Genomic DNA, 24,246 nt, shown 5'->3' on the forward strand with positions numbered 1-24,246 from the left:
AAAGGAGGAGATACTGTCTCAGTCATCCCCCACAGTTCTACCTGATGCACTACAAATTTCTCCATGTTCAAAATAAGAATTCTAATTTCTGTGAGAAAAAAATCAAAATCTAACTTCAGTCTGGTGATGATATGGAGAGATATTCTTCCATGAAGAGGGCCAGGATACATTTTACATACACGTTTTCAGCAGTGGGAATCCACAGCAGAATACAGCCAATGCATTTGGACCTATGATGACTTTATGATGTTATTTCACACACTGAACACCACACCCTTCAGAACCAGAGAGCATTTCTTCTTCATGTTTCTTAAGTGCTCATAATTTGCATTACTAACACGACAATACCTACAGTAAGGTGCCTATTTACTGAGTTATTTTGTATTACTTTAATTTTTAAAGTCCGTAGGCTATATTTGCTAATATTTGGAGAAGGAAAACAACAGTACACGTGGCTTAGAAAATGCAACCTATGAGAAAGACAAAGAATCTGAGAGTGCAGAACTTTAATTCTCTTTATACATGAAAAAGGCAGTTATAAAAAGATGATCATTTATTGCTCAATGTATTCACCAGAAGGAGGACAGGAAGAAGCACAGGAAATATTAGTTGAATAGTACATTGAAAAGAATTAAAGTATACATAGTGATAATTCTGCCAAGCAGTAGAATTAGACCCACTATGAAGGCTGTTAAACCTCTACCAAAAGTTTTCAGTAAATTTAAGGGTGCTTGTCATATATTATTCAGGAGAAGAAAACTGACAAAGAGTCGTAAGTTATCATGGATCATCTCTTCAGGCATATTCTATCTTTCCTACATATTTTTAATTCTTGTAAGATCCTAAACTGTTGCAAAACAAAAGTCTCTAATCATTTGCAATCTTAGCAAAATCAATACAAACTGGGAAAAAGGTATTGTGTCTGATAGGTCCACTTGTGTTAGTAGCAATAGTAATATGGCATTTTTAGGAAAAGAGATCTGAACTAGGTACATACAAAAGCTATTAATAATTGAGAAAAATCCATTCCCATTGTTGATGAGGTTCTTTCAGCTGTGAACACATACTTAGCACATTCTCTCTATGCCCTTGTACAAAACTGACCATGTAAATAATTCCCTCCTCTTTTCTTAGCTATCAGTTCATCAATAATATTGAGAAACATCCAATCTTGGAAACTCGACTAACAATTTCTGAAAGTTTTTTCACAGTACTGAAACCAGTCACTAGAAAAAGTAAATAGTAGCTACTAAAAACAAAAGAACCCAAATGCTTCAGCTTTGTCACACTACAACTGAAGCATTCTTCTTTCAAATGGAGTTATTTAAATTCACTTAGGAATACAATTTTTTAGGTCATCTTAATTTGAAATGAAGTAAATTTGAGTAATTTCGAACCCAGCAAACTCCACAAACATTTAACAGGGATTTTTCCTGTGAACTGCTTCATTATGCCTTATATTTCTACAGCTATAATCTCCTTGCTGTGGTTGTTTTCATAAACGTATTTTACTCCCATTTTAGCAAACTTTTGAATAACATCTTAATAATCAAGCTTTACACTTTATTGTTTGAGAGGATATTTAAGCAATAAAATTCTGTGTGTGATCTCTGCATTCTAAAGAAATCCACCAAATCTATCAGATCTTCTATACTATGAACTGCTTCATTCAGATAAGAGTTTGGGGTTTTTGGCTATGACTGCTGAAACTAGTTTTAAGTTGCAGTTCTCATTTTCTTACAAATTAATTTCATTTTCCTTGAAACATTTGCAACAGCTATTCAATTGCATACAATGTCAGAACATGTGTCCTGGGTTACTCAATTAAATCATTGTTATTACTATTACATAATGTTATTATATCTGCACTAACAAGGTATTTGGCTGTAGGTATAAGTGTTCAGGCACATTCAGTTTTGCTTTTAAATGTACATGATTAAGCAACTGTGAGTAGATAACTGCTGGCAAATGATCTTTACAGAAATGGCCAAGAGCTTTCATAAGAAAGAAGTCCAAATACATGGTCAACAGAGATAGTAAATCTGATCTAGAAAGTATTTTAATCAGCATTAAGTGGGTTTTTTGGGCAAGGAGACCTGAATTTCAGATTCTAGACCATGACCACTCACACATTACCCAGGGACATCAGTATAATTATTCTTTAAATTTAATCAGCAAGTCACAGAGATATTAAGAAATTATTTTCTCTCATATCTCCCCTTTCAATCTCTTGGCTTTTGTGATATGGCTATGAAATATTCTCCAATTGCCAGTAACTGTGGAGGACCTGGATTTTTAATGTCAGAGTTGCAGCTGGCTTTTGTAATTCAGGCACTTTTTGCATAACCTAAATAATAAAAACAAGAATGTTTCATATTCCACCATAACACCCATCTCATTGTTAATATAAGGGCTGTATCTGAAGCTGAGTTTGACCTCAGAAATTTTCTCATACCACTGAGTCAAGCAAGGCTGTGACCAATGAGTTACAGTGCTCAAAGCAGTGCAGTAGATGTAGCAATACTGATACTAGCAAAAAATGAGACACAATTTCTCCCACTTGAAGAATAACAATAAATAAGACTGCAAGAAAATCCCCATCCAAACCAGTTTAAGACTGCACCTGTTTATCTACATAACCTCTTTAGAATTTCTTACAGAAAGATGAATACCAGGAACAGACAAGGCCTTGATGCTGGTCCTTGTCCTGAAGGTTAAAACCAAAATGAGCCATCAGACCAGCAAGGAGAGCAGTCTGCAGTGAATCCTTAGAGATGCTGTAATTCATGCTGTCAGTAACCTACCAGGCACCGGTTGCCATAGCTATAGCTCCTCTGTCCCTGTGTACTGCAGTAACACAATCTCAAAGCCACAAAGGCATAAAACCTACAGAGATCTGTAGCAGAGGTAAACAGCCAAGCCTTTGGTGGTTTTGGCAGGTCATAATATCTAATATTAAAATTAATTTTTAAAAAATAATAGGCTAAAAAGAACTTTTATTTTGCAAATGTCTTGGATCAAGGGTGAAACCTGCATGCCATTTTCTCCCAGGCACATAATTATTTTCCAAGTGTATACAAATCACCCTTTGTAAGGAAAAAAAAAAGATCAATACTTAGAAAAAAACAACACTTCCAGAGACATTAAAAACTTAACAGCTAATACAATCTTGTTTTGGCTGGAGGCTTTAATCTGACAAGTTTTCAGATGATATTGTTCATCAATTTAAAAACTAAACAGCTCCTCCAAATTATAAGACTGTAAATTATGGGTTTGAATGGCCTAAGTTCTAATGCAATAATTGTATTGTGCCTGGTGAAACTGTCAATTTAAAATGTTAAAACAGTGCTCAAAACAAACAAAATTCTCTAGATATTTCTGGCTATTTTTCTAGCACTGACTTTTCAACAGAGCTGCATCAATCTATGTCAGCATTCATCTTAAGTCTAAAGCATTGCATTACTTGTTTCATAGCATTAAGTGATTTATATTATCAAGCACAAGATTAGTTGTTATAGTTATAATAAACTATTATACAAGTTACTCTTCTTTGTTCACACTCTTGTCTTTTGGAAAACTGTTTTGAAAAAGTAATAAAATATATTAATGTAGTATAGATTCTTAAGAAAATACTAAAGAAACTCATACTCGTGGATCAATTCTAATTTCAAGTCATATGCTTTAATTCCTTTTATCCCCTAAAACAGAAAATACAAAAAATCTTGCCATGGCTACTAAGGAGATGCTGGAGCTCAGAAGCTAAATAATGCTGCTATAGCTCATGCTGGAAGAACTAATAGCAACATAAAAGCTAGACCACATTCTACAAATACATTATTAATGATGTTTTCTTCTCCAATCAGCAGATGGCCACTGAACAGCTCAAGTGACTGGTAATAGGATACTCAGCTTTTCATCTCCAAGTATCTGTGTCAGGTCTGTCTCGAGTGGGTTGTAACTGAAAGGTACAATTTGACAGGCATTCAACAGCAAAAATGTGATAGCCAGCTCAGTCTAGAGACTCTGCTTTTCCTGTGCAATCTGGTTAACAAAGCTGCCATGTTATTTTCAAACTCAGGGTTGAGTAGGCCAGGAGACTTGATTATCCTTTTACATCTAAAAGGTCAGCCCATCAAAACACCCATTGAAACCCAGGTGCAAGTGGGACAATGGGCTCAGTGGTCAGTTTCCATTAATGTCCATCAGGTGTTTTTTTAAATTACTAGATTAACTCTTAAACACACAAACAAACAAATAAAAAGACAACCAGAACAAAAAAAATAACCTGAGATGAATGGGAAAAAAATTAGTGTAGTGAGACAGACTACTGCTTTCACAAAGCTTTCAATGAAGGATGTGATGTGTTCTGCACACTCAAGGCACAAAATTTTTCATATGGATACAAATATACAGTATGGATGCAAAACAGCTGTACTGTCAAAAAAAGTACAGCTTTTGACAAAAAATTGACAAATCAAGTGATTGTAACTCCCTTCTGAAGGAAACCTGGCATCTGCTGTTCTCAACAAAACCCATTATGTTCAGCAGTCTCCACGAGCTTTGAATTTATTAGAAGTTTTTTTATAACCATGCACTTAGGTTTTCAGGGAATCCAACTGAAATTCAAGAGATTTCAATACAGACTCAAAGGCTGCCTTCATTACCTCAAATCTGATAGAAAAATTAGTCATAATTTAGAAGCCTTCTTCTTGTGAAAAGAAAATTACCATCCAGGTATATTTGGAGTAAGCCTAGAAATAGACATCTCAAACATAATTAATCAGTCAATTTCAAACATAAGGTCAGTATCATGAAATGTTTTTTTATGATAATATTTTTGAAAATGTATCAGGAATTAAAGGGAATTCTACATGTAAAAGTGCTGCAGACATCTAGCAGCAGGTGATAAGAGTTGTTGAGTCAGAATTCTTAAAAATATAACTTTGTTACCTCCTTGACATCCATGGACATTATGGTTTCTTTCATGTCAGTATAGAACATAAAGACAGATGCTAAAGACTGCTCTCTGACAGGATTGAATACCTTAGGTTAAAGGTGGCTGAACACATAATTTAAATTATGTGTGTAATTTCTTATTAATTAACTCTGTATGTGTATAAAAACTGATTACAATCATACCTCAAAAGAAAAATTGAAATTCAGTTTGTATTTAAAGCTACTTGTTATCACTCTTGTTAGAATCACAGTCCAGTTTGCCTTCTTCCTTATTCTAGGCACTGTAAAGACAAATTGCCATAAAGATAGACAAGAGAGATAAAAAAAAAAATGTGAAAAAGAAACACAGAGATTACCTTGCCAAAATCACACTGCAAATTAAGAATAGAATTCAGATCATTCAAACCCCAGTTGGTTGCTGAGCTCACAGAGTATTCCCTCAGGCTTTTTCTAAGACATTTTTATTAGCCATCAGTGTTTACTGTTGCTAATTAATGTTAGACCATAAAAAGACCTTTTAAACACAAAGCATCTGAATTTACCATCTATCAAAATTCCACTTCCTTTGTAACATTTACAAAATAATCAAGTTGACTAGGAGGCTCCTGAACGTTCTTACTGCACCAAATGTATTTAAGGTTCACTCACTACAAGAGCCTCTCGGGCCAGCTGATGCCTTACCCTCTTCTGCAGCCAAGAGCATGCACAGGAATGCAAGGGGCAGCATCAGGTGATGAACTTTATCCTTCAGGCCAAGCAACACTGACCTAGACACAGCTGAGAAGCCTGGAAAGGCACCACCAGAGCTTGAGCCCTCATGGCAGTGACTAGCGAGCCTTTGCATCCCTTAACTTATGCATACTTAATAAAATTTACTATTTATTTGCTCAGTTTTTGGTCACTTTCCCCTCATTCTGGTATCTAGGCTACAATTCTTACCTATGCATGTAGGTAATTTAGCATTTAATTCAGTAATACTATATTTGGAGCACACTGTTTGGGAAAGACAGAGCAAAAGATCTTTCTGTGAAAAGAACATTTCCCCTCTAGTATTTCAATTACAGTTCTATAATTCTTCAGCCTTGAATTAAAACCCCTGATTAGGTCCATAATACAACTAAATAAAGAAATCTTTAAAGATTAGGCATTAGTTCATCTAGTTTCTGACATTCTAGACAAATATTAAAACACCTGGACATATTTAGCAGAACGAAAATTCAAATCCAAGTTGGTGCAGTCAGAAAACTTGGGGTGATGAATAGGATTTCTATATAAATGTGTGTAAAGAAACCTTTATTTGTGTATCTTATGTACCTTATCTCGTTTCTGTACACATTTTATTTACCTTATTACCATTATCCTCTTTACATATATGAAAGGAGCTTTAAATGTAAAATGCCCTGGGAATTATGAATAGGCACTTACCAATCTGTTTCTTTTCTCTGCTAACAACAGGGATTTTTCATTTCAATTTATATTAAAAAGGAGATAACTTTATTTCAAATGCCTGTTAATTCTTCCTTTAAAAAAAAAGATTACATAAGGAAATCTGGGCATTTAGTCTATAAATTAGAAAACACAAGACAGGCAAAGGGCTGCCCATAAAACTGTCTTGATAGCCTGAGTGAAAGGAAGATAAGAACAGCTTTCGCAATTGGTCCTTGAATCATGTTACATGTGTTCTCTGAACAGCCAAGAAATGTATGAACCAAGAGTCTTCAGATAAAATTGAAAAGAAATACGTGAGAGTAGCAATAAAAGCAAAAGCAGACAACATACAGCATGCTGGAGAGACAAGAGCTGGTTTGGGTATTGAACTCTAGAGAAAAGTTGTGATTAATCAGCTGTGCTGACATTGATATATGCCATTTTCACAGCAAAAAACTGTGGACAGCAAAAGAGGAGCATAAAGTTAAAAAACCCCATGAACCTCTGTGAAGGAAATGCATGAAGTATAAAGATTATGTGTCATGATTCTGTGGAATGCATGCAGGAGAAAATCCGTGTCAAAGGCCTTGTTTTATGACTTAGTAATTGTCTACCCAGTACTTCTAATCAACTTCCTGATGTTCAAAAGAATTTCTAACATACCTAAGAACTGATGATAAAATGTAAATACAGCTCATATCTATGTCAAATTTCTGAAATAAATACCAAACATAAGATGCAAACGAATTGAATGTTGGGGCAAAGTTTGTACAGGCATACCAGATAGTCAGTACACAGCATGATATAAATACAGATGGAAGAGAAATCTGCAGTTAAGTTGGTCTTACACTTCCTATTGTAAGATTCTGGTTTGAAATGCTTATAAGCTTTGCCAATGTTTAATTGCTCTGTCTAAATTCTTTCAGAATATCTGATTTTTTTTAAACCTTCAGTAAAAATGGAGCTGACACCTAAAATGTGACTGAGCAAAAACATTCTGGTTTGATGAAGGTGATTTATTCTTAATAATTCTTATATTGAAAAGCTGAATTTAGAATTATGAATTCCTCAGTACAAACAGACTGGACTGGAGCTTCTGGACTGGGCCCAGCTGGAGGGCTACAAAGGTGACTAAGGGACTGGAGTGTCTCTTATGAGGAAATGGGTTGAGGTAGCTGGGCCTATTTAGCCTCAGGAAAAGACAACTGAGAGGGGATCCCACCAATGTCTACAAGTATCTGAAAGGAGAGTGGCAAGAGGATGGAGCCAGGCTCTTCTCGGTGATGCCGAGCACAGGACAGGAAGCAATGAGTGGAAACTGATGCACAGCAAGTTCCACCTGAACATGAGGAAGAAATTCTTTACTGTGCACTGACCATGCATTGGAGCAGATTGTCCAGAGAAGCTGTGGATTTTCTCTCACTGGAGCTACCCAAGAACCATCTGCATGCAGCTCTGTGCAATGTGCTCTAGGACGACCCTGCTTGACCGGGAGGTTGGACAAGACGAACCACTGAAGTCCTCTCAAACCCAACCCATTCTATGATTCTATGGCTCAGGATTTTTACCAACCAGTAGAATCCACAGCTGAATTAGAAGCCAAGGCTTCCATCACAATGCATAAGGAGATTTTGAGCACACCTGCAGTATCAGTTTGAATAACTCTGTTTTGTTCCAAGGTCCTCTTCATTAGCATTCACTTTGTGCACATGTTTGATTATTCCTGGAATACTCTCTGAATCAAAATGACAAGGCTTGCTCTTAGAAAAATTCTAGAAGCCATTCAGTGACTAGGTAGTTCTAGGAATGGTATGAGAACAAAATCTCTTGGCCCAATCCTCCAACATTATTCTTGCAAGCCTTTGCCTGGCATGACCCTGTAACATGTCTCTCTGATAACATAGCATAGTAGGAGATAAGTGGTGTGTCAAAAGCATTTATCCTTCTATCTTGGGCAAACAAAAAGGTTTTGTTATTAAAGAACCTTTCACAATTGTTCAGATGTCTCATATTCAAAGATAGACTTTAAAGTGCCCAGAGGGAATTGGTCTGGCAGAGGCCTCTAGACTATCACAGCTTTTGAAGACAGGGAACCCTGACTGCAGGAGTTACCCTGCCTACCAAAACAGACCTGGTGAGGCTGCTTCATGCTGAGGGATTTTGGTGCAGACCCAGGCAATGATACTTAAACCCAAATTTTATCCTTCCTAAGAGCTGGCCTGATGGCAGGATGTGAGCACAGCAGAGGAGCGATGTCTGTGCCACACATGCAGAGAGGCTGTGGAAGCCTGCAGAGCTCTGTCAGATCCCTGAAGAACTCTCTGAGATCCTGCAGCTCTGTCAGATCCCTGCAGAGCTCTCTGAGATCCTGCAGCTCTGTCAGATCCCTGCAGAGCTCTCTGAGATCCCTGCAGAGCTCTCTGAGATCCTGCAGCTCTGTCAGATCCCTGCAGCTCTCTCCAAGATCCCTGCAGAGCTCTCTGAGATCCTGCAGCTCTGTCAGATCCCTGCAGCTCTCTCCAAGATCACTGCAGAGCCTGCTCGGTGCAGCGGCAGGCAGCCTGCCCTAGGGGGAGCGAGCCAAAAGCGCTGCTGGTAGAAGCTGCTCCTCACTTTCTGACAAGGCAGCACGGATTGCTCCCGAAAATCAGAAATCCAGGGTATGCATCATCTCAGGAGATGGACACTTCTGAGCACATGCAGACACACTCAGCCTCCTGAGTCCACAAACTCGTGGCACTTGCAGGGTTAAGTCCTGAGCACGCCTTCTGTGTATGTCTTTCAACTCTTCCCACACTGAGATAAAAATATACAGCTATATTAGCTATGACCAATCCTAAAAACGGCAGAAAAAAGGTATGAAGTGTAGAAGGAGAAAATCTTGTATGGCATCAACAGGAGGTACAATTAATTGGATGTCTTCATTCATTCTATAAATACCAACTTAAATATGATAAAAATGAAAATGTAGGAGTTTTAGCTGCAATCACCTTTATGTTACTAGTCTCACTCATCTGATACAAAATTAATCTTTCCTTTGATATCGTGTGGGAAGAAGGAATGCTAGTACATGTATGGGAACATTGTATTTAATGCAGCAAAAGCCTGGAATGAACAAAGACTGCTAAAAATTGCACCAAAACACACCATAAAAATACTAAATTTGGACATGAAAAAGAGATGAACTATCAAAAATAAATATGTCCCTTCTACCTCCTAAATGCTAGGCAGAGACAATAAATTTTAAACAGATTATTATATAATATTTTCAAGTAATGCTTAACTCATTATAGAGACAAAAAAATAAACGCACAGAAATAGAGGAAATGTGAAAGCAGACATCCTAATTTATAAATGTCACAAACAGAGTTAACAGAGTTGCCTGTCTCTGAGGTTTTTTCCTGAAAAGATTCAAGTCCATGACATACAGCAAAGTCTTGCTTTTAAGATCTTTTTATTTGCTTCACTGAGGCAGAGGAACATCAAGCGATTTGTACAAAGTGTTTTAACGTTACTATTTTTGTAATTCCCATCTCTCTGGAATTTGGGTATCAGCACACAAATTCAGGCACTTCTCATAGGAATTGGCATTCTGGATAAGACAAATGGTTCATCCGGCTTAATAGCCTGTCTTTTACTTTGATCATCCTCTGAATTCCCCAATGTAGGTCATTTTAATACTTAATAACCACTGTGGTAACTGTGGCCACAAGCAGATAAAAATGTTTTAACTATCATCAGATATTATTAGATATTTTTGTGATATATTATTTGTCCAGAATACTTCTGAATCTCTGAATAGATGCTTGTGATGGTTTAATCCCAGTAGTCAGCTCAGCATCACACAGCTGCTTGCTCACTTACCCCCAATGGAATAGGAGTGAGAATCAAAGGGGTAAAAATGGGAAACTTCATAGTTGAGAAAAAGACAATCTAATTGTAATTAAAAGAAAATACACAAAAAAAGAAAAGAAGAAAATATTAAAAAACCCAAAAGAATTGCTCACCACCAACAGATGCTCAGCCAGTCCCCAAGTAGTGCCAGCCTCAGCCAAGCTCCACACACTTCCATCCAGTTTTAGTGCTGAGCAAGCCATCATAGAGTATGGGATATCCCTTGGATCAGCTGGGGTCACTGTCCCAGTCGTGTCCCCTCCCAACCTCTTGTGTACTCACGGCCTCCTCATTGGTGGGGCACTGTGAGGAGAAAAGTTCTTGAGGTTGTGTAATCACTGCTCAGCAATAACAAAAACATCCTTATGTTCTTAGCACTGTTTCCATCACAAATTCAAAGCACATCTAGCCCCATAGAAGCTACAATGAAGAAATGTAACACTATCCCAGTTAAAACCAGTACAATGCTTTAGTAACATTCTGCATGAGCTGTCCATTCTCATTATTTATGTTTTTCAAGTTCATTTGAAAATTAAGTTGGCCCAAATAGAAATCCAGAATCCATGTGTTAGTTAATACTGAAATTCTTAAAGCTAAGATGCAGATAGCATAATCAATCATACATGAATTTTTTTTCATTTTCTACTAGTCCAAATTTAGCAAACATACAGAGTAATATGCCTTATATACAGAGTAAACTAGAAGGCATCAAATATGACATTACTAAACAGACATGTGATTAATTATGGTTCTGAACATGTATCTCTGATTCTGTGTTAAGTGATGCCAATAATTGCCATTTGTAATTATGTGGTCACATATAGGGCTAAAATATCATGTTGTTTTCATGCATGAAGCTCCAAGTTTGACCTATTACTAATTACCTCAAAAGAGTCTGACTTTTATGCTGCTGTGAATAAATTGTTTTGCAACCTTTACAATACTGCAGATTGTGACAGCAGGGCATTCAACACTAATGGATTTTAAAATAATTGAGAATCAAAGCTTTATAATTTAGATTGAGAGTAGCACAAGAATTATTTAATGTGATTCAGGGTAAGTAGAATGAATTCATGCTTGTACAGAAAGTTCCTGAAAGATGTTTAAGCTTTTTTTGTGAAGCTGAGTATACTGGTTTTACAGCTTTTAGTGTTAGATTGCACAGAAGCAGAATCTATTGCAGGTGCTGATTAAGTAGTTTGTTCCCTCAGTTAGTTCCTTCAGACATAATCTGCCAGTTCCACTTATTCTTGCCAGGAAAGTTACCTTAAGTAGTATTTTGGCTCGTGCAAGCATGAGAAAGAAAATGTTTCTATTTCAACTCATCTATTCCAGCCTCTTTACTGCCATTGGCCCTTCAGGTTTCAGCTCTCTCTATCTGACACAGTGTGCCAGACAACCAAAGTCTGCACCAGTCAATGAAGAGATGTTTTGGGAAACAGCCTGACAATGTTTGACAATTATGTATTACGATGACAGTTCACTGGCTGCTAAAACCTTGTCCACAACTGCTGTTGCATAGTTTCAGCTGAGCCAAATTAAGAGCTTCCTAGCAAAAGGTCTCATTGTCTCCTGTCACCACTGCTCAGTTAGTTTTCTGCCATTTTAACAAGCTGAACTGGCATACCACCCAATTAAACCAGAGCCAGGGCACGGGAAGCAATAAAGCCATACAACTGGGATGGAAGATGTTATCCCTGTCACAGTGACAGTGGTCTGTTCAGTAAACTCAGGCCAGAGCATGACTGCTCAACCACTGTAAAGGGATTAAAAAACAAGCAACAAAAACAAATGAAAAGCAATCAGACAAGAATATCCAATACAGCTGGAAAGGACTAATTGTGTAAATATTCCCCTTTCATTGGCACACAGGACACTTGGCCCAGATTCAGGCTATTAAGTATTATCCAGGTGTTTTACACAATACTTGACATTATTTGGTGGCTTAACTTTGCAGATTTAGAGAATTTGATCAGTACAGTAAAAAATGCAAATTGAAAACTATGCTACATGCATTAGTTTTTGACATTTTAATTAGAGTGATAACCTAATCCATGTGAATATATTCTGGTTTTTGAAAACACCTAATTTGCATAAAATGTTCAGAAATTAATGCAAATAATAATATAGTCATATTCACACTCAAATTACATCATCTTATTTACATAGTTATTCCTACTCCATAGCAGAATAATTAGGCCCACAGTGCCATACTGTTGTAGTAAAAGTAAGATTTCATCACATAAGTCACATATCTTAGTCTCAGGTTTTATGAAGGCACTAGAGCATACAGACAGAACTATTTTTCGTGTAAACCTCCTCCACCCACTAATTATTTCATATAATAGAGCAGGCCTTGAAAAACACAATTGCTTTCTGTTACTGGTGAATTAGACTCTGCAGCAAAGCGAGGTGAGGGGGAGTCAAGTTTTCACAAGAGTTTCTACATCTGTGGTCACAAAGAAAACCTCATAAATGTTAACTGAGTCAGTGCCAACTTTTGAACCTGTATTCAGTTCAACATATTGATTCAAGGTTTCTCAACTAACTGCAAAACAAGGACAGACAATTTTTGCTGCTCCTGTTCAGAAGTAGTTGGGTAAGAATGACACTGACAGAGTTTTTCCATTATTTAGAAAAACTATGAGCACTAGCAGCACAAAAGAGGCCAAGAGCCAATGAGAAACTCATTAAGCTGCTTAAACTGATCTAAATCTAGGCTGTTGAGGTCACATCCCGCCCCCGCCACATATTTCCACCCCCTTCCTTCAGCCAGTGTTAGTGTTTACAGAAGCAGGTGGTGGTGTGCCAGTTCAAGGCAAAAAAAAAAACAAAACAAAAAAACAAACTCCAAACCAAAACTAAACCAACACACCAACACATCATTTTGGGAGGATAGTTTTCAACTTGATCAATTCTATGAGCAGGTTTAAACTTCACAGCACCAGCATCAGTGCAGGGGAGGGAGATAGGAGCACAACAGCTGGGAATTAAGAGTAGTTTAAGCTTCTACAAAACTGTAACCTAACAAAGTGGAAGCTCTTGAGTTTATCCCTAGCCATGCAAACCCTTTCACACACTGATTAAACTCCAGACTACAGATGGAGGTAGATTTCTTTCCTTTGCTGTCTATTAGTATTTCAAAAGTCCATATTATTCTGTTAGTCAGAAATGTCATTTATTAGTAGCAACTCATTCATGACTGGCTCTCAGCAGAGGCACAATAGTGATAACTGCACCTCATTTCTAAGCTCTCAAACCAGAGATGAGAGAAAGGATAAGAGGCAGACATAATTTGTTTCCTAGCACTTAAGAAACAGGAAAGGAAGAGGACTGAAGTAAGAGGAAGCAGCTCTCCACAGCCAGTAAATTCCTTTGCAGTGCCTGGAAAATGCAAAGTTTCTTCGTCTTTTTCACCACAGCAAAACCAGGGTTCAAATATAGTGGATACAAGCTGATACAAGTATCTAACATTAGATACCATCCTACCAGATACCAGTGCTTATTGGAATTCCATATCCCAAAAATGAGAGCATATCTGTTTGCTCATGCTGGATTTTATACTTGCAGGCTGGGTAAGGAATGAGATCAATTTCACTTTTACACTGTATTTATTAAGTAGTATTTTTTCTATCCTTTAGCAGTACAACACAATTAGAATTTAACAAGTACAACCAATCTAAATTTAAAGTATTTTATGTCACGGTGCTATTAGGACTGCTAATGTCCTTTGCACTTTTTCCTCAGCCAATAATTAATTTGTGGCTTAATCTGACCATGGGAGAAATACAGTTTGTAAATTTTCCAGATGGAGTATTTGCACATTTCTTTTGTCTTAAGATTGTCCTAAATATTGCATTCTGGTTTTGGGAAATTAAAAAGTGATTTGTTTGGACAAAAAATTATCTCTAGTACAGGTGGGCATGATGAAAACATGCACAACCAAACTCAGGCTTTTAAAAGCAATCAAGATATCATTTCAAAACCAGTCTGTAACTTCCCAAAGTTCACCTTCCCCATTCACATGCTGCAAGCGCATATTGAAGTCCTCAAAATGATGATGGACACACGGTTTTTGCCAGCTAACTTCAGGCATGCCCTATATTGTTTTTTTGTTGGGTTTGTTTTGTTTTTGTTTTTTTTTCCTTTAACGTTTCCGCTCCCCAGTGACGGGTGCCCCTCGCCCAAGAGCGGCGGAGGCAGCGGCTGCAGGGACCCCCCGCTTCCCACGGGCCGCCACAGGACGAGCTCGCCGGAGCCTCGGGGCCCTGAGGGCACCTCAGCCCGTCCAGCTACCGCGCTCAGCCTGCGGGAACACCCCAAGGCGTGGCGGAGCCCGGGCAGAGCGGGGGAGCCATCGGGAGAGCCCCGATCCCGCCGGGAGAGCCCCGGAGCGGTCAGGAGCGCTCCGATACCGCCAGGAGAGCCCCGGAGCCGTCGGAAGAACCCCGATCCCGCCGAGAGAGCGCCGGGGGCGGAGGCGCCGCCAGCCCCGCCCGCTCGGTGACGAGTGCGAGCTGCGGCCCACGTGACGCGCGCAGCCAATGGGCGGGCAGGGCCCGCTCCCCGCGGGCGGGGGAGGAAGGGGGAGCACCAAGGCCGCCGCGGAGCGGGGGAGCGGCAGCGCGGGGCGGGCGCGGCGCGGAGCGAAGCGGGGCCGGCGGGGGCTGCGCCTCCGCGGCCATGCCGAATAAAAACAAGAAAGAGAAAGTGAGTCGGGGGGGATTGGGAGAGACCGGGCCCCGCAGGGAGGCTGTGGGGTGCAGGCCCCGCGGGGAGGAGGGGCCTGGGGTGGGGGGCGGCAGCGGCGAGCGGCGCCCGTTCCCAGGCGCCGGGAGAGCCGCGCGAGGGGCAGCCCCGGGTGAGGGGCAGCTCCGTCCCTCCCTCCCTCGCTGCGGTGTGCCGGCCTCCCCCGGGTGCCGGGGAGGGGGCAGCTCCCGGCGGGGCCTAGTCCGGGGGTGCCGAGGCGGGGTCCTGGTACCGAGTCGCCGGCGGCCGTCGGAGGGAGGGAGTCGGTGGAGGGCGGCCGTGGGTTTGGCGTGCGGGGGAGTGCTGGAGGGAGGGAATGGGAAACGTGTCCTCAGCCCGGGCTGGCTGAGGCGGAGCGGGGAGCGGGGCTCTCGCTCGGGGCTGGCCCGGGGGCGTTGGGGAGGGGGAAGGGATTATTTCCATGGCAAGGTGGGGGCGTCCGTACCCACGGCGTCTTGCCCGGGCCCCGTCCTGGGAAGTTTTGCTGCTGCGTAGCTCTGGCTGCAGTGGGGGCTGTGCTTGGGGGATCTCCATAAGTATTCAAGGAGCACTGATCGCCCCTCGGAGGCTTTCAGCTCCTTCTCCTGACAATAGAATGAACCTAGCTTTGGCCCCGCTTTGCCTCAGGCTCCCGGGAGTGATTTGTCTGGCGGCTACGAAAGGGGCTTGCACAAGTAACGATGGCAGAAAACTTGCAAACCCGGCAGGAAGTTAGCTGGATTGCACTTTATTTTGTGTGATAGGCAATTAGCCGCGAGTGCAAGTCAGAAACAGTGAAGTGTGCTGTCCTCCTCAGCCAGCTGCTGTGCCTCTCGACTGCTTCTGTTTAGCTTTTAGTTTGTCAACGTCAGTTTAAAATTGGATGTAGGGAGGTTGAGTGTTGAGGTTTTTGGGAGTTGTTTGCTTTAAATTTTCCCGATATCCTTGGCCCTTTCTATGTTAAAAACATTGAAACTTTTTTTTCACTTTTCTGAGAGTAACAAATCTCAAAAATGGGTGAAGGATTCAAAGTAAGTACAATGCTGTGATGCAGAAAATTGAGTTGTGGGGCCTACTTCTAACAGTGGACTTTCTAGCCCCTAGAACAGACAAAATAATAAACTGTGAAACATGTACTATACTGATGCTAGTTTCAAAGCTAAACTAAATATAAATATTTCTGAACCAAAAAACCAAAGACAGCAAGGTAGTAAAACTAAGTAATTTCTTAGACATGGTGCAAATCATTTGCATTTTTTGTCCCTGCCTGCTTACCTTTGTGAAAGCTTATCTTTATAGATGAATTTTGAGGCATAAATAAAACTCCAAAGTCTTTCTACAGATAAAAAATGATTAAAGTGGCTTTGTAGAGACTTTCAGTTCAATATTATCATCTTCCAGTTAAATTGTATCATTTTTATTCTGCCAACTTTATTACTTTTAGCAAATGTCTAAAAAAGCCTGATTCCTTGACTTAAGAATCTATCTAGATCTCCTTTAAAAAAAACCAAAAAAACAAAAACTGAAACTGCAAACTTTTTTTTAAGGAACCTGCAAAATCAGTTAAGAGTGGAAAAAGTGGCAAAGATGGACAAGATAACCAAGAACATGAGGTAAATATTACTAAAAACCATAGTATTTTTCACAGTCTTTCACAGTCTTTTGTAATAACTTCTAAAAAGTGCTTTAAGGTTTTCTACATTGTTATTTTGACATGATGATAGTTTTGAGGGAAAATGACTCTGGAACTACTGCCCTGGTATTTGGCAAGATATAAGATGATGCTTTTAAGGAAGTCAGTTTTATTTGGAGTAAATAAATATTTGCTTGTTACAGTCTTAAATGCTCATGTATTCCCTTTTTTGGGTATGAGATGCACATCTGTCTTATTTTCTGCTTTTATTGTGAGTTTTTGGCCTTCTCTTCTTGTTGCTCAATGTCGTTTTTAGAATTCTCTGTAATTCCCAGAGGTCTCTTCTCTCAAACTGTCGATGCTGGCATGTCAGGTAAGTGTCAGTAGCCTGGTTTATTGTCAGGAGACCTTAGGCTTAATCAAAGGCTGCCAGCTGTTGTGTTATGTAGATCCTTTTTATAGGTATACCATGAAGTGTGCCATTTTTGACTAATTAATCTGTTGATTTTTTTTTCCTTCTCCATTTCTTTCTGTTTTGCCCACTAGCAAGGCACAGCAACTTGAAAAGGGACGATTAAATCATTGTTTACTCCCTTGCACACGTTCATCCAGAAACTCAGAATTAGTAGTTTTGTTTGATTTGGAAATCCACCATTTACGTTAATTTCCTGAAATTTCTTTAAAATGTTCTTGGTAGTTTAAATGTAAAATGGCATTCTGAAAAGTTATGTATTTCAGCCTCTAAACAATTCTTGATACTGAAAGATAATGTTTGAGAACAAAACACTCATCCAGCTTTACCATTTTTCCTGTCCTGAAATGACTGTTAGGGGTAGGTGGGTTGGACTATTTATTGTATGCAGCTCAATGAGTTCTCATTTGTCTGTTGTGCAGAGTGATTCATGCTACTGTCATAAATCAAGAAGATCATTAAAACTTGTAATTTGTGTGTAAAAGTATTTTGGTAAATTCCTGTGAGAGTGATTGAGTTTTGATGGAGGGAAGCTAGCTACTAGAAAGGATCTCAGCTACCAGGGGAGCTTGTAGAGTGAAGTGGGAAATGTATCAGTGTAGATGTTCATAGCGGTGTAAATAGATGTACTTCATTGTGATGTGTTCTGTCTTTGCAGTATTATTGCTACAGTATTAAAGAGAGTGTCACTTGGCCATATTTTTAATTCCTGTGTAGTTGTAAGACTCATTATTATCACCATTTTGGAGTACATTTGTTGACTACTTATTTTCTCAAGCTTCTGAATGACAAGTTTCTGAGACCAAGACTAATTTTCTTATTCCCTCTTGGTACTTCAGGATTGAGTGTAAAGCTCCCCAAGATAATAAGTGAAGAGCTTTGTATGGTAGCCAAAAATGTGTATGCGGGTGTCTTTGTCATTTCTTCCTGTCTTTGCAGATCTAGATTTTTGGGTTTTAAACTTGAAATGTGAGAGAGATGAATCTCAATTGAAGAATATGTTTTAGTGTTCATACACTCTTTCTTTTGTCCATCCAGGTAGAATTCCCAGTGAAAAGTACAGTTTACTTGACCATATGTGAGCAGGGGCAGAATGGGAAAGGAACTGGGAATGTTACTGGCACATACAGTATGGTTGTCATTCCCAGTGGGCATTATTTAGTCTCCATACAGTTTTGAACACCTCAGTGCTTGACTCATTATCTTAATTAATAGGGTAATTGCACACAAAATAGTAGTGTAGACTTTGCATTCTAACGTGGCTGGCTGTAATCCTGCTGGATGTTAGCTGGTGCTTATATGAACAGAAAGGAGGCTATTTATTAACATAGTGAAGATTGGTAAATACAGAAATATTCAGGAGCATCCTGTTAATACATTTTTAGGTTTCCTTTCTCTTTGAAAAAGGTTGTTGTCATGTGTTGTCCTACATATGTTTTAATATGGCTTTTAAAAAATCCTCTCCTAGACTATGAGTAGGTTTGGAAATATGGTGGTTCATTTCAGCTTTTTGTTTCTCAAAATGCATTTAATGCATATGCATTTAATGCAAATGAATTTAATGCAAATGGCAGATTGTAAAGACTAGAAACCGCCTGCTGTTCAAAGAACAGGGACAACACAAGCAGCAGCATCCCACAAATACTTTATTTATAGATACTTTTATAGCACTTAACTAAATTCATGATGCCTTGAACTTCTATAGATAAAAAAAGTAAAACAGATCTTAGTATTTACAAAAATGAGCATGTGCTTTTCCTGTCTTGCAGTCAGAGAAATGAGGTTTCAGTTGATGGAAGCTGTACAGCAAGTTTGAAAAGGGATTGAAATGATTCCTGGTATACCAGGTCCAGAATGCCCATGCTAAAAGGGTGAAAATCACTTAAGCTGATGGTTTTTGCATTAGCTGAGTGTGTTTACTCTAAAGAAGCCTTGCTACATGTGAAGTAGCAGGGACCTCCCTTTTGAATTGCTATGTGGTCAACTGCTGATGCTTGAGGAGAAAGAACCAGAGTAGATGTTTATGTAGGATCTTTCATCCTGGTATACTTTCCTTTAAGCCAGTATGTGGTTTAGAAGGTTGTTTAACTGGAAGTTATGTAAAATTAGTATTAAATTATTAATTATGTAATTGACATTTATATATATTTTTAATATGTATTTTATATTTAGGGGTTTTTTTCCCCCAAAATCCTGCTTAATGTCCCCTACATAGGAGGACTTCTGTTACTTTGATTGTCCTTCTCTTGTTTCCATTTCCTTTTGTTACAGAGGTACCAGAAATGCACAGTCTGTATGAGGTGAGGGTACCTTGTCCTTCTGTACCCAATGCCATTATTCCAGTTTCCAGTTGCATGTTGCTCATTTATTGAACACTTAAGAAAAAAACTAATATAATTGAGCTCCTGTCTAAGCTTATTTTGTAACCTGTTAGTAAATGCTAATAAATTAGACTAAATAGTTGCCAGAACACTTAAATCTATTCCTTTAAGTATAACCTCCTATTTCATCAGTTAGTCCAGCGTATTAGGGTCCTCAAGTTGTGAACAAAGACTTAATCTGTTGTGTATTGGTTTTCCCCTCTATGGGAGTAGTGTCTCTGCTCTGGTAAATTCTTGGGGCCTTTGTTTAACAGTGCCCAAAAACTATACTTGCACCAAAAACTGATACTGAAAATTAAATCCAGCTGGATGTGGTGATTGGCCATTCCATTGGTACCTTGTGGCCATATGCCCTGTGATCTAACTGGCTTTTGAAGGAATTATTTATCTGCCGGATAAGCTTTGTTGTAGAGTTTTGTTTTGTCACAGGGGTGTGGAGGTCTCCTTTTGAGTGGAGGCAGTAGTAATTTATGGACAGTCTCATTTGTTTAGAAAAGGTGACTTGGTCATAGTTAATGACTGTTGAAAAACATGACCTTTTTCTATCTCTAGAAAAACCTAACCTAACACCTAAAATAATTCAAGTGCAGTACTTTAGCAGTGGTTTTCAAATACTACCACAGAGGAAGGAAGTTAAAATTCTAACCCTATATACTCTTTATTTCTGCCTTTTTTTTTGTCTGTGAGAGAGTAGGTGGTAAAACTTGCTCTTTTCACCAGTCACTGGAACAGTTCAGGACAATTAATTCACTACTGTGATTCACCTGGGGGATGGAAGGGTCAGAAGTAGCTGGTGGCCTTTCATACATGACAATAGTCTGGTATAAAACTAGGTGACAGGGAGTGATGGCTTCTTCTGTGTCTAGCTGGACTGGCCTAAACTGGCATGAAAGTTCTAAATGTCATTTGCTTTCATTTTCAATCCAGATGCTGAGTAGTCTGTAGAAGGCAAAGAATATTTTTGTTGTTTGAGAAAGTATTGGCTTGGTGACTATCAGCAAATGAAAACAGAAGTTATAACTCATTCTTCTGCCATGCAGAAAAGCAAACGGAAAACTAATGTGGTTTTGAGAAGCCTCTGTGTGTGTGTGTGTATTATCTTGTTGTTTCCACGTGCTGTCCTTGTTGGTTCTTTCTACTTTAAAGGTATTTTGTTGTGGGTTTTTTTTTCTTCTTTTTAATGTAGGTAAATCAAAATGTAATAAAATGCAAATTGTATTAGCCATTTTTCTTGCTGTGCAAGAAATTGATCTATTGATAGCATGTGTTGCTGATGTTAGACTATAATCACTGCTGAGACCAATTTTAAAAATAATTTAAAGTCTTTTAAGTGCTATCCATGCTTCTATCCTGCCACTGTCTCACAGCCATCACTTTTCAGTAGGTGTATTACTGTAATGGGTTCCAGTGCAGAAATTTTGTAAGGCTTTGTTTTCAGAAGTTTTTCTTCCCTGCTTTTTAAAGCCTTTTTAATTTAGAAGTTAATTTCTTAAGCTACTTAGCATAGTGGTAATACTTTTCAGTAAATGGATTTGCCAAAACATTATAGAAATCTGTTTGCATCTTCAAAACACTTCAGCACAAGTCATGATTTTCATCCCTCTGAAAGAACCTCCAGAGGTGGCTATCCAGTTTTCCATGATCACCTTTCCTCTATTAGCCAGCACATGGTGGGGAAGGACTGTCAGTGTTCTCACTACTTCTTTAAATAATTCCTGATTATATGAGCACAAAGGATTGTCACTTCCATTGAAAGTAGGAAGTTGCCAAAGGAATGGGTAGTAGAAGCAGTGTTGATGTTTTTGCATGGCTTTTTAAGCTGAGATCATATGTGGAAGTATCCTAACATTTAAAGGAAAGCAAGGAATAGACAAAAGCAATAAATCCAGCACTATTTTGTGTTAACAGGTTTCTGTGATCAGTTGAAGTTACTTAGAATGTTGAGTGGATATTCTCTATATATGCTGCTTAATTTTCTCATGTTTACTGTTTGTGATTTTCATTGTTGTGCTATTTACTCTGAGAAACAAACATACCTGATCTTGAAGATGGGGACTGTTTCACAGTCTCCAGTTTGAGACTAGAATTTTCTGCTTCAGAATTTTTTTAAGTTATACTTGAAAGCCTTGGCACAAGTAAGTATTAATTTGGCAGTTCATTTAGGCACCAAGGCAGAGGAGGTTGAGGTTTGGGGAGTGGAGAGGGTACAAAGTTCTGTGATTGTTTTCTCTTCCTTGTTAATTTGCATTAGGACTGCTCCTAAATAATTTCTGGAAATACCTTCTTGTCATAGGTAGGTATTTATCAACTTATGTGAATAAATCCATCCATCATTGTTGTTCAGTCGTAGAATCACAGAATGGGATGGGTTGGAAGGACCTTAAAGACTATCTAGTCCCAATCCCTCTGCCATCAGCAGGGACACCCTCCACTAGACCAGGCTGCTCACAGCTCCATCCAGCCTAGCCTTGAACACTTCCAGGGCTGGAGCATCCACACTTCTCAGGGGAAACGCTTCCAGTGCCTTACCACTCTCACAGTAAAGAATTTCTTCCTGATATTTAATCTAAACTTACTTTCAGTTTAAAGCCATTCCCCCTTCTCCTGTCCCTACATGCCCTTGTAAACAAAAGTTTCTGCATCTTTCTTGTAGGTGCCCTTCAGGTGGTGGAAGGATGCAATTAGTTCACCCCAAAGCCTTTCTTCTCCAGGTTGAACAAACCCAATCCTCTCAGTCTTTCTCATAGCAGAGGTGCTCCATCCCTCTGCACTTGCTCCAACAGCTCCATGTCCTTCCTGTGCTGAGTACCACACAGCTGGATGTGGTGTTCAGGTGGGGTCTCACCTGAGCAGAGGGGCAGAATCCCCTCCCTCCCTGCCCTGCTGCCCGCGGTGCTGTGGATGCAGCCCCACACACAGGTGGTTTCTGGGCTGCCAGTGCCCCTGGCTGGGTCATGTCCAGCCTCTCATCCACCAGCACCCCAAAGCCTTCTCAGCAGGGCTGCTCTCCATCTGTTCATCCCCAGCCTGGATTGATATCAGAGTTGCCTGGACCCTGGTGCAGCACCAGCACTTGGTCTTGTTAAACTGCATGAGATTCACATGGGCTCATTTCTCAAGCTTGTCCAGGCCCCTCTGGTTGGCATCCCATCCTTCAGGTGGGTCAACCCTCACACCATTTGGGCCGTTTCTGTAACTCAGTAGCACTGCATTCTGGATACATGGCATTCATCATCTTTGAGGTGTAAGATTGTTCTTTACTTGCTCTTGGTAGAAGCTGTTGTCCTTAACAAAGAGATACATTTAGCACTGACAGGAGTCTCCATCTCGTAACAACCCTAGCTGGGCCCTGGCTCTTCTCTTCAGTGGTGTGCCCCAGCTGGACAGGCTGCAGGGCCAGTGCTTTCATGAGCCAGTCCCATGCAGTAGTAGATAAAGGTGATTTAAAACTGGTGGTCTTGCATGTGGAAGAAGAGTTAGATTATTAAATAAAATTGAAATTTCAAACAATTTGTCCTCTCAAGTTTGAATCATGGAATGACTATAAATAGACAGTGTTAGACCCATTATGTAGCTTTCTAGGGCTATTAGTTTGGGATTTTACTCATAACATTTGCAAAACAGGATTTTAAACCAAAAGTATATATGAAGTTGGGGTGGATTTTCTCTTGAATCAGTTATAACGGATGCAAAATAAAGTCTGTGGGCTTTGGAGTGGGTTTCTTTTAGTTTTAAATTGGTGTGCCAACTTCTTTAAAGAATTAATTTGAAAACTAATTTTTGATCATGTCTTGAAGTTCTGATTTTCTTTCCTAGAGAGATTATTTTAATGGGTTGATATAACCATTAAAAAATACTTGAGTGTATACACCTACTTGAGTGTATATACCCTCAGCTATTTACTGAGTAAAGAGACGCCATGTGTTATTCTTAGAGCATCTACAAAACTTTTTGTTTGTCTTTAACTTCTGTAATTTTTCTATTTCCAATTTTTATTGACATCTTGGCTTTTTGCTTTTGACAACTAGAATTTCCTTCTGTCTTCTAAGCAAAGGCACCTTAATACTGAATAGTGGAGTTACCTTAATGGTGTTTGTTATGTAACTTTAACATTATGCTTCTAAAATTAATGGTGTTATTAAAGTGTACCAAACACTGCTGTGTACAAGTATTTTATTACCTAAAATGGGACACTTCTGAAAACAGGATCTTATGCCCTTCTACTTCTTACACAAGGCTGACAACAACTTGTGTAACATATGAGGTGTCAGAACTGTGTGTGGTTTAGTTCTTGCTATCCTCTACTTCCTAATGGTGTTTTTAAGCTCTCTGAATCCTTCCTGAATGGAAGCAGCACAGCAATGAAGGTGAAGGCTGTTCTAATCAAAAGGAACAAAGGGACTTTCAAAAATGGATACCAGCATTTTGTAAACTGAAAATATCCTTTTCATCTGTTGTTTCAAATTGCTTCTCTTAAATTTTTTCATAAGAGTTAAGGCCTACCACTCAGAGAGTACTCAGATGTACATTAACACATGTAATACAGAATTATTAATGTAGTTATTTCTTAGAGAATACAGTGAGAATACAGGTAGCTGTTGAATCTACCCATATGTTCACAGACTACAAACATATCTTGTGTGCATTTTTCCCCCCTCAATTTCATTTGAAACCAGAATATATTAGTAATTCTAGAAGTGGGATGGTAGGCTTTGGGGTTTTTTGTGTGTCCTTCCCTGCAACAGGCTTAGAGG

General features: G+C 39.2%; 1 protein-coding gene and 1 long non-coding RNA gene across 4 annotated transcripts in view; both read left to right on the forward strand.

Moving 5' to 3' along the window:
* The first annotated feature begins 14,832 nt into the window (after positions 1-14,832).
* The window catches only part of PPP2R5C (protein phosphatase 2 regulatory subunit B'gamma), a 71,611-nt gene continuing 62,197 nt past the window's right edge, over positions 14,833-24,246 (forward strand). Inside the window, exons 1-2 of one of the 2 annotated variants that reach the window (XM_054635883.2) lie at positions 14,833-14,988; positions 16,554-16,619. In XM_054635883.2, coding sequence (XP_054491858.1) covers positions 14,962-14,988; positions 16,554-16,619 — 93 coding nt within the window. In that variant the 5' untranslated portion in view covers positions 14,833-14,961. The remainder of the gene's footprint in view (positions 14,989-16,553; positions 16,620-24,246) is intronic. The other variant, XM_077180712.1, reaches the window with a different exon arrangement.
* Positions 16,954-23,647, forward strand: LOC143694248 (uncharacterized). 2 transcript variants are annotated; one of them, XR_013182593.1, is made up of 2 exons: positions 16,954-17,012; positions 22,146-23,647. It is a non-coding gene; the product is annotated as an uncharacterized LOC143694248 (long non-coding RNA). The 2 variants fall into 2 exon arrangements; XR_013182592.1 differs by lacking the exon at positions 22,146-23,647 and adding an exon at positions 17,186-17,810 and having other exon boundaries at positions 16,970-17,012.

This window comes from Agelaius phoeniceus, chromosome 6 (genome assembly GCF_051311805.1).
Source record: "Agelaius phoeniceus isolate bAgePho1 chromosome 6, bAgePho1.hap1, whole genome shotgun sequence".
NCBI lineage: Eukaryota > Metazoa > Chordata > Aves > Passeriformes > Icteridae > Agelaius > Agelaius phoeniceus.